The sequence below is a fragment of the Egretta garzetta genome, unplaced genomic scaffold (assembly GCF_000687185.1).
Source record: "Egretta garzetta isolate BGI_Z169 unplaced genomic scaffold, ASM68718v1 scaffold268, whole genome shotgun sequence".
Taxonomy (NCBI): domain Eukaryota; kingdom Metazoa; phylum Chordata; class Aves; order Pelecaniformes; family Ardeidae; genus Egretta; species Egretta garzetta.
The window spans coordinates 1821119-1830963 of record NW_009260600.1 but is presented as its reverse complement, the minus strand read 5'-3'; the positions used below and the strand labels follow the sequence as shown (position 1 = coordinate 1830963).

Genomic DNA, 9845 nt, shown 5'->3' with positions numbered 1-9845 from the left:
ATTGAAAGCTGCTGCTCCACACTCTCTTGTGATTTTGTATGAAAAACTCATTTTGGATTATATGCCATTTGTGCCCCCTATTGAAAAATGCTGTACTTGCCTCTTAAGTGCCCTGCATAAAAGCTTGTGCATCACGTTTGTTGCACTCAGCCTTTTAAACTGCTATCATTGCAGTCCTGCTAAGTAAAGGAATGTATTAAAAACATGTGCAGGATTTTATAGCACTCTGCTTTCCTCTTATAATTGATGGTGAAAATAAATTAAAGGATTAGTATGTAAAGGATTTCTTTTATTTGTGATGCTGTATAGGATGTGTCCGTGCATCTGCTTCAGCTACTCATCAGCATCAGTCTCTGACTGTGGGTAAGGAAACCAAGGAAAAGGTGAAAAAGATAGCAACTGATTCACTGAAAAAATATCGACTTGAATGGACTTCATGAGGCATTTATTGTGATCAGTGTGATGTTTTAAAGGAGGCAATAAGACAAAAATTAAATGCCTCAAACCAGCCACTTCATTTCATCGCTATTCATCCAGCAAAGAGACTTGACTTCTTCTGGAGCTGAACATTTGCATTTGCTGAGCACCAGTGTTCCCATTCTGTGGGAGAGGTTGCTTTAATTTAAATTTGAATTAGTTGGCCTTTTAGGATGGGATGCCTCCCATGAAGCTTCAGCTGTCTTAAAGGTCTGCTGCTGCCTGTGTCAGTAAGCCCACCTTGGGCAGAAAACCAGCCACAGAGAAATTCATCCCACCTACCCGAGACCCCTTTCTGGGGATGGAGTGGCTGTGGAGGGAGCCTGGATGGCTAGGTTTGATTGGTGCCTAATTTTTAGGTTGTAGATAAATAAATAAACAAATAAATAGAATTTAATTGAGTCTGCCTTGCATTCATTGGAGATGAGCAATAGCAATTGATCAAACTTAGCATAATTTTCCAGCTGTGGGGTAGCATGTAGATCACTTTTGGCTTTGGGACTATAGCTGATCCCTCCATAAAGGGTTAATTTACTTTCTTCCTCCACCTCCCCCACCCCACCCCCCCAGTTTATTGTAAGTACTGTGCACAATGACCTTAAGGAAAGGTGGAAGTGAAAAGGATATAAAGAGTGAGTGTTAGAATGGTTTTATATTGATTCTGTGAGCATTCACTGAACTCTCCTTAAAATCCTAATAAACATGCAAATGCAGCATTGTTTTTAAATGCTTTCTGTCTATAGATATCATGTTGTAAATTCCTTCTAAAAGATGACCTGGTAAAAAAATGCTAAAACACATTTGAGAATCAAGGGGCAATCAAATGAGCACAGTCTCTCAGGTAACTTTTCTCTGTTCTTCCTCAGGACCTGTTAACACGACACAAATTGTTGGTAGCAGAGTTTCTGGAACAAAATTATGATGCGGTAAGTGTAAATGATAGAACTTTTTTTTTTAAACAATCTGTTCGTGCTTAGCTGGAAAAAGTGTGCTTTCAAGAGCAGAGGGTTTCGTGCTCCCCATAAAAGAGTCACATAGGGACTGCAAAACTAAACACTGCTTTTACTAAAGCAGAATCCTCACATGGTGTTTGAAATACGAGTGCCCCCTCTGCACACACATGGGGACATGTGCCAAGGTTTCAGGAGTTCTCATAGTTTAAAAGCAAGTTTTGTTCCTCTCTACATGCATCATATCTCCTCATATGTGAACGGAACTGTCAACTTTGTATGTATAGATCATGGGGATATAGATACGTGTGTATGTATAGATCATGGGGAAAAAAGCATGCACATTTTTAAAGAGTTTTGTGATATTCCAGCACCGATAGGGCCATACTGGTGTCATATATAATACTTTGGGACAGAGGAGAAGTGTTGCTGGAAGAAGTTTTAGCATTTCTGGAAATTACAGGTGCCTAACTGGGGGACTGAGATGTGAGTATTCCTCTTACTCTTACTATTGCCTCTAAGGCAATCAGTCCTTTGGTTGCCTGCCATTTTTCACTTTGATTTTTTGGCTCGGTTTTGAACCAAATGTGGGTCAGAAAAATTCCATTGGAATCAACTAAGATTGGACTGATACGGATCATGAAATTATACTACGGGTTACGTTCTCATGCTACCTGAGGTATTCTTTATTTCATTGCCAAAGTGAAAAGGCCAAAGACTATTTCTTTCATTCTAGAGTTACCAAGAAAGTAAAATAAAGATCAGGCTTATTATTGCTGAGTCACAAATGCAGTTTAACTGGAGAAAAATTAGTGTCTCTGCTAATATTTTCTCTTTGTGCTGAAGCACTGCATTGAAACAATCCCCGTTCCACCTTTATTTAACATTAAGTATAAATTGTGGAAGTGAGCATTTTTTTTGATGATTCTTGGACACCAGTGTTGGGGGTTTTTTGCTTGTTTGGTAGATGTTTGAGGGTTGTAGCCTTCTCAGTCTTCTTGACCACAAGATTCCCTTGGCCCAATCCTGCAAAAGCCAGCATGTGCTTGACTCCTGAAGACCCTCACTGGGCAAATGGCTTTAATGAGCTGCTCAAGGCAGGTGGCACCTCACAAAAGGAGTTTTTGGCATATGCCAGTATGGGATGCACCTTCACCCATTGGGGGTGTTGCGTTAAATCACAAAGCAAGTCATGACCACGATACGAGTGGGTGGACATTACACGCTGGACCCATGTGTCCTGGCATCAGATTCACACTCTCGTAAGAGAAGGCTGTGCAGGCGCTGGCTTACTTCTGTCCTAGTTGGCTCGCGTTAGCTCCTGTTACATCCAGTCCATATGTGGTATCCCTCTCTGCAGTATTTGGAAGAGGAGTGTTCCTGGGCATTAATTCACTGCGTGATAACCAGCCAAGAAAAAAGGCCACGAGAGCTGGGCCTGGCATTGCAGTGAAGCATTAGAGGGTGGCACTGCTGCAGCCTCGGCTGCTCCTCTGGGGTTGGAAGGACTGGGAGGAGGAAGGATGGACATGAATCAGATGCATTTGTGTTTTCTTGTTACTCTAGATCTTTGAGGATTATGAAAAACTCCTTCATTCTGAGAACTACGTAACGAAGAGACAATCTTTGAAGGTAAAGTAAAATTTCTCACCATTACACAGAATATCAAGACGCATGTATGGCAACGGAGCAGCCACGCACTTCTGAGCAAAAAAGAAATAAGTGCTTGGGGATGCTGGTCTTACAGTACACAAGAGCTTACTTTGACTTTTATTTCTTGGATCTCTGGTGAAGCATCAGGCCATTTCTATGGAGCAAGCACTCTCATTTTTCCTCTGACCTCAAATCTGTACTTTGGTTCAGAACATAGCTTAAAATCAACTTGAGAGTAACATGATAGTCTCTGTTTGTCTGGTGCTGCTTGCTGCTACAGCACCGAGTCTGACATGACCTGCAGATGGGACCAGATAGGCGTCTTAATGTAACATCCAAATGAAATGAAGGTGTCTTTGTGGGGCAGCTGGACTGCACTTTCTTCTGCCCTAGCTGGCTCACACCAGCTCCTGTTACACCCAGCCCAAATAATGGGATCCCTCTCTCTAGTATTTAGAAGATGAACATTACTGGGCATTAGGTAATTCAGTGCATGGTAACAAGTCTAGTTACTTTTTTTTTTTTAAAGGTAGTGATGTTGAAACCTCTTAGGCAAGTATTAAAATACGTTGCTGCTTTCTTCACATTCAGAAGTCATGTGGTGGACTGAAAAACCTGTGGGTTTTTTAATTTTCTCTACAGCTGCTGGGTGAATTGATTCTGGACCGACACAACTTTGCCATCATGACAAAATACATCAGCAAACCGGAAAATCTGAAGCTGATGATGAACTTGCTGCGAGATAAAAGCCCCAACATTCAGTTTGAAGCATTCCACGTATTCAAGGTGAGCTAGTATGAGCTGTAGAGGTGGCAGACTCCCTCTTTTCCTCATAAAAGTGTCTGTCGAGGTGGGCAAGAGAAAGCCCAGAAAATTAAGGCAAAGGTTGGGGTTTACTGTATTAATTATAAGTATTACAGTATTACAGTTTACTTCCAGTATTTGAGAATGCCTTAACTGAAAACCTTTCCATCACTTCAGCCTCTGCTTTCTGTTTGCCTTCCTTCAGGTGAGATCTAAAGCAGCATCATTTTGGTTTAGGCTGAGGGTAGTCACTCAAATAGCCATGAGGTGGATGCTACAGGTAACAAAACACTCAGCTTCTAGGTCATATCCAGGGTAACTTCCCCCAACTCTTCAGTCATTTTACTGTGTCTTAAAACTCTACATTAAGGCCAAAAAATAGATGGTGCTAACGCTGTGCATCAGCACGAACACAATTTGGTTTTAAAGGTATTAAAAAGATTTGGTAAATCTGAGCTTGAAATGAGTTTAATCCATCTGTACTTTGGCAGTGATCATTAATGAGGTCTTAAACAATTGCCAGGCCCAACCAGTATCCCTTTTTTCATGGCGATTAATGTCAATAAGTGAAAAGTTTACTGTTTTCCTCTCAAAAAAGTTCTCTGCTCTGGGACAGACAGTAAGTTGGATTGTTATTATACAAAAATACCTTCAATTTAGAATGAACACATTAATTTCAAGATATGTAAATAGAGTTGTTAATGATTTTCAGAAGAGGAATATCGAGCCAGTAAGGATATCCTTCCCAAAGATGGTTAAGAAAGATACCAGATCACACCAAAAGGCATGCTATTGCGCAAAGGTTACATCACCCTCCACAAATTCAAGGGTGACTTGTTGAGTTTTGTACTTCTGCCATTTCTCATTTGCAAAAGAGCTTTCAGGTCTTCAGTGTGGAGGCTTAGAGGATGTGCAGCTTCTCCAAAAAGCTTTTTGATTCCAAAAAAAGAAAGCTTCAAGGAGGATTAAAAAAAAATAAAAAAATAAAAACCTCCCTGAAATAAGCAGCTTGGTAAGCTGTCCCCTTGCTGACTTCCTCCATAGTCAGCTGAACCACTGTGAGTAACTTCTACTCCTCCTCCTCCTTATCAGGAGGTATGTGGCTCCAAGATAAGAGAGCCGTCAGGCTCCAAAGGCTTGCAGCCTTTGAGATGCCTATGGAGGGAAGGGATCAGAGGATTGGGCTATCTTAGCCACTCTTTGAATAAATGCCAGATTTTTATGTATGAAACACATGAGTTGCTGTTCCTGAATTAATGATAGGCATGGCCCAGGCCTTGGGAACGGCTGATTTTGCTTATTTTAAGAGGCATTTGAAAGGACTTGGAATAACTTGAAAGGATTCCAGTGTGCAACCATGTCACACATTGCTGTTTCTCCCATTCTACCTTCCCATTCCTCCCTTCCTTTCCTTTTCCAGTACGTTGCATCCCATTTCCAGTTATAGTGGAGATATTGTAGGCTCAGCCTTGCACAACCGCTTGCGATTGCTACCACGTGGACATAATGCTGAGGCCTTTGGGTGCCCAGCAAAACAAAAAGTGCACGGTGGTAATGTTGTGTCTCTTCAGTTCGAAGGGCCAAACTCTGTCCTCGGATAGTAACCCCCATGGGATGTTGTTGGGTTTTTTTCCAGCAGTACCTGACAGCAGCATTTAAGCGGTGCCATGGTGTGCCTCACACTGTCTCACGTGCCTTAGTGCGTGGTGGGGAACTTGCAGACTCAGAGCAGAACCTGATCAGCTGGAAGTTGCTCACTTATAACCACTAGCAGAGCACTAGAGTAACTCTAGAGGTGCAGCAGACCCTTTTAGGTCCTCACTGAGGGTCTGGGCTAGCTGGATGTAGAAGCACTGAGCTTATCCCTGGTGGGCAGGGCAGTTACAGAGTATGTTATAGAAAATCGCATTGTGAATTAGCTTCATAGAGCAGGTCAGAGAAGAGCGTTTTCCTCTGCTTTCACTTCTTAAATTGAATTCTAACTTCTCAAGAACTACTAAAGGAAATCCTTAAATAGATAGATGGGAGAAAACACTACTGTCTGGTTGTGCCCTGTTCTGCAGTGTCCCTGCGTCCTGTTTCTGGGTTAGTGTCCCTCAGCCCAGTTCTCGTCAGCTGTAATAATTGCATGCTAATGTAACTGGGAGAGGAATCTTGTCCTCCGCTTTAAGCTCACAAATTTTAAACTGTGCCTGCATTTTTAAATTATGTTTGCAAAATAACCTGTGCAGTCCTGGTTGAAATTACAGTGGACTAACCACAGTGATTTGAAATCTAAGGTCTGCTGAGAAGTAGATACTCGCTGCTCCGAGCTGCCAAAAATTTGGGTTTAAATTACCTGATTTAGATGTTTCACCAGTTAGACACAGTTGAAATGAAAAAGTACTTGTTTTGTAAGCATCCAGATTCCAACACTCCCACGCCTCAGCTGACCCAAAAAAAAGCATACAACTCTTACCATCCTGATGCAATTCCTAATTATTGAACATTCAAAACCGAAAGATAGAGAAGAAAATGATGAGGGGTTCCAGTGCAGAAATATTTTGCAGAACATTTTGTGGCTGAAAATGCCAGTACCCTCCTTCAAGCTCTGAGAACATTTCACTCATCCAGGATGCTTTGGGTGGGAAATTGAAGACAAACACAGTGCCCACTTGCAGTGCCTCCTTCTGTTCTCCGCTGAGGAGATGCTTGATCTTCCTCATGGCTCCAGCTCCTCCTCTTCCTTTGGCCTGAGCAAAATGGAGCTTCTGCTTTGCAGCACCATCCTTAAGGCCTGTGGCTGCTTTGTAAAGCTGGATGTCCCAGACAATGTATGCACGAGGATTAGCCAGTATTTAATCATCAGGAAAAGCTAACGCTCCTCACCCCTTTCCTCCTCCTCCATAAATAATCCAGTGGGATCACCTAGAGTTGTAGGCTTTGAGAATCACCGGTTCTTCTCTGCATTGATTTCAGCAGAGAGGTCTCAGTCTTGAGCGTGCATGCTTTGAGGACCAAATACTGGGAAGGGCTCTCCAGCACCTGTGATGGATTTACGACTGTTATTAGAGGAGCCTGCTTTGAGTTTGCCTGTAGGGGAGACCAAATCTTTCAGATGTATGTGAACATGGTGCAGCTATTCCTTTCACCTTACGCATTTACAAGTAAAGGCTAGTAACAAGCTCTCTTGGCTTTCATGTCAACAATTAGATTATTTTGAGGAAAACACCCTGTAGCGGTGAATTGGAATTATACAACTTTCTTGTTCTTAAGCAGACATTTAGCAAGATGTATTTTACTGTTTAAATCTAAAAATAGAATGGGTACACTGTGTTTTGTGACCTTAGTTTCATTTTTCCGTTCTCTTTTGCCGCACATTACCGAGCTACCTCCTGCAGCTTGCTCTGCAAATGATCTCAAATAATTTGACCGTCCGGACAGTTTCCTCTTGGTACGAAACTGAAACCATGTCTGTGGGGATGTGTCCTCTCTGTTTCGTAGCTGGGGAGTTTATAGGGCAAGATGTGTTATGTGAAGCATTACACTATAAGCAACATGAACTGTAGGGACTTCTGTGTGCAGTTTCCTGACACAGTAAGATTGTGCGTGACCCCAGAGTCAGTCTTAAAATACGTAATCCAGGGTATCCAACCTCTGTAATCGCTTTTGCTCTGCTGTAGTCCCAGAGGGTGGTGATGCCTGGTTATTAATTGTAAGGAAACAAGGTCAGATTCTCTAATCAAGTGATTTTGGTATTTGTTTGAAGACAGGGTATGACTTTTAATGGAGAAGAGAGCAACGGTTTCACTTTGGACAACTTTTGAAGCTTCAGAGTTGATTTTAATTCCAAGCCTTTTGTAAACAGTCACAAAACGGAACTGTGCTGAAATGGCTGGTTTTAGAACTGGAATTTTAATACGAGTACTCTATTTTGATCTCTGTCTCTCTTGTATATCTGAATTAAGTGCTCTAGAACACGCAACCTTTCATAATAAAACCATAGGTTAAACGAAGCTCTCTCTGAAGTGTTGTAGCTTCAGTTATATGTCATTTTAGTAGAAATGTTCCAGATAGTGTTAATTATTATTCCCGTTTTCAGGGATTTATCTCTTCCTCTGTGACAATAAAGAGTTCTCAATGTGGGGGGCTCTTTTAAAAGTTGAGTCTCATGGTGGTCCTAATCCTGGGCTTTGTGAAGCTGATTAGTTGATACTGGCAGAACTAATTCTGTTTGCTTAGCCAAAATATAGAATAACATTTCAGGAATTCTCTGGTCCTTTAACATTCTCTCTTTACAAGTCCCTGTTGACACTGAGCAAGATTGGCAGTCAAGATGATCTTTGTTTGAATGTTCAGTTGCACAGTTTTGCAAAGGAGAAGATTATAAATAATAGAGCAGGAAGATAAACAGGATGTGATGTCTTCTATTAAATGAAGTTCTTTAATTATCTGCTCTGGTAATAGCAGTTGTAGGACCAATATGAAATGCTGGTATTTACTAGGTTTACCGCTAAAACCTTCCAGTTCTGTTTGCAGACCAGATACCTTTTACAAGAGGAATGATTTAGAGTTCTTCATTTTGAGAGGCAGCCTTCAGTTATCTTTATAAGGAGGCCTAATATTCACTGAAGGAAGATGCTCAGCACTTCAAAGGTCAGGCCGTAATCAGATGATTTCTGAAAATGTGGGTCCTGTTGGTTTACTCGATCATTTTCTTCTCCTGGTCACAAAGGGGGAACTGAACTCCAAAATTAAAAACTTCTAATGAAGACCTGTAACGGTTACTTTCCTCATCCCTGCCCGTAGGCTTACGTACTGCTTTTCTTAAAGGAAGCTTGTCCAGATGACTTGGGGCTTAATCACAGTCCAGATCCTGGAAGTATCCAGCCTCCGTCAGCATGGTGACCTGCTGTAGGTCAGCACGTGGGGAGCTGCATTGTGGGGCTGCTCGAGCTGAGAGCATAAACTGCCGCATTCTCAGCCAGAGCCAAACATTCGTACCCATGAGATTTCAAGATTCATATTCCTTAGATAAGGCACAGACTGGAAGCTGTAAAGTACATTCGAGAGCAATTTACATCCCCAAACCCTTTATTTCTCATATGGGAAACCAACGCATCAATAGCAGGATATCTATGCTCCAGGGATCTGGAGCACCAGTCTGATGAGGAGCGGCTGAGGGAACTGGGGTTGTTCAGCCTGGAGAAGAGGAGGCTGAGGGGAGACCTTATCACCCTCTACAGCTGCCTGACAGGAGGCTGTAGTGAGGTGGGTGTTGGTCTCCTCCCAGGTAACAGGCGATAGGAGAAGGGGAAATAGCCTCCAGTTGTGCCAGGGGAGCTTTAGATTGGACATAAGGAAAAATTTCTTAACAGGAAGGGTTGTCAAGCATTGGAACGGGCTGCCCAGGGAAGTGGTCCCCATCCCTGGAGGTATTTAAGAGACGGGTAGATGAGGTGCTTAGGGCCATGGTTTAGTGGTGGGATGGCAGGGTTAGGTTAACGGTTGGACCTGGTGATCTTAAAGGTCTTTTCCAACCTAAACAATTCTGATTCTATGAAAGTTATTTGCAAATGAATTACTTCCAGAATCTGCAGGCAGCGACAGAATAGACAGACGGTCCATCAAGTGCAGTGAGAGCTGCGAACTGGCTGTCTGACCCACGGATACATGTGTCGCTGGTAAGATGTTGCACTTTGAGTGCTTGGAGTGCTTGGAAGTGGTTATTTTAGGGTGGCTGCTCTGAAGGGATCCTTGGGGGTTGGGGCTGTTGGTGCCACTCTTGAGAAGTTTTAGGTGGCAAGTAGGCATAAAAAGGAATTATTTGAGAATATAGCTCAGGGTAGTCAGAGAAAGGCGATGCGGAGGCCTGTGTAAAGATGGTGTGAATAACTGTAGATACTGTACTGTCACAGGGACCATGGCCTGGCTTCTAGATCAAGGAAAACTTTGTAAAAGACTTGGGGCCTGGGAGCATTC

The 9845-nt window shown here is 42.5% G+C and overlaps 1 protein-coding gene across 4 annotated transcripts in view; it reads left to right on the top strand.

Moving 5' to 3' along the window:
* Nucleotides 1–9845, top strand: part of CAB39L (calcium binding protein 39 like) — a 68476-nt gene that overhangs the window by 55046 nt on the left and 3585 nt on the right. For all 4 annotated transcript variants that reach the window (XM_009644793.2, XM_035900369.1, XM_035900370.1 and 1 more), the window contains 3 exons: nucleotides 1344–1403; nucleotides 2994–3059; nucleotides 3723–3866. In XM_009644793.2, the coding sequence (XP_009643088.1) occupies nucleotides 1344–1403; nucleotides 2994–3059; nucleotides 3723–3866 (270 nt within the window). The remainder of the gene's footprint in view (nucleotides 1–1343; nucleotides 1404–2993; nucleotides 3060–3722; nucleotides 3867–9845) is intronic.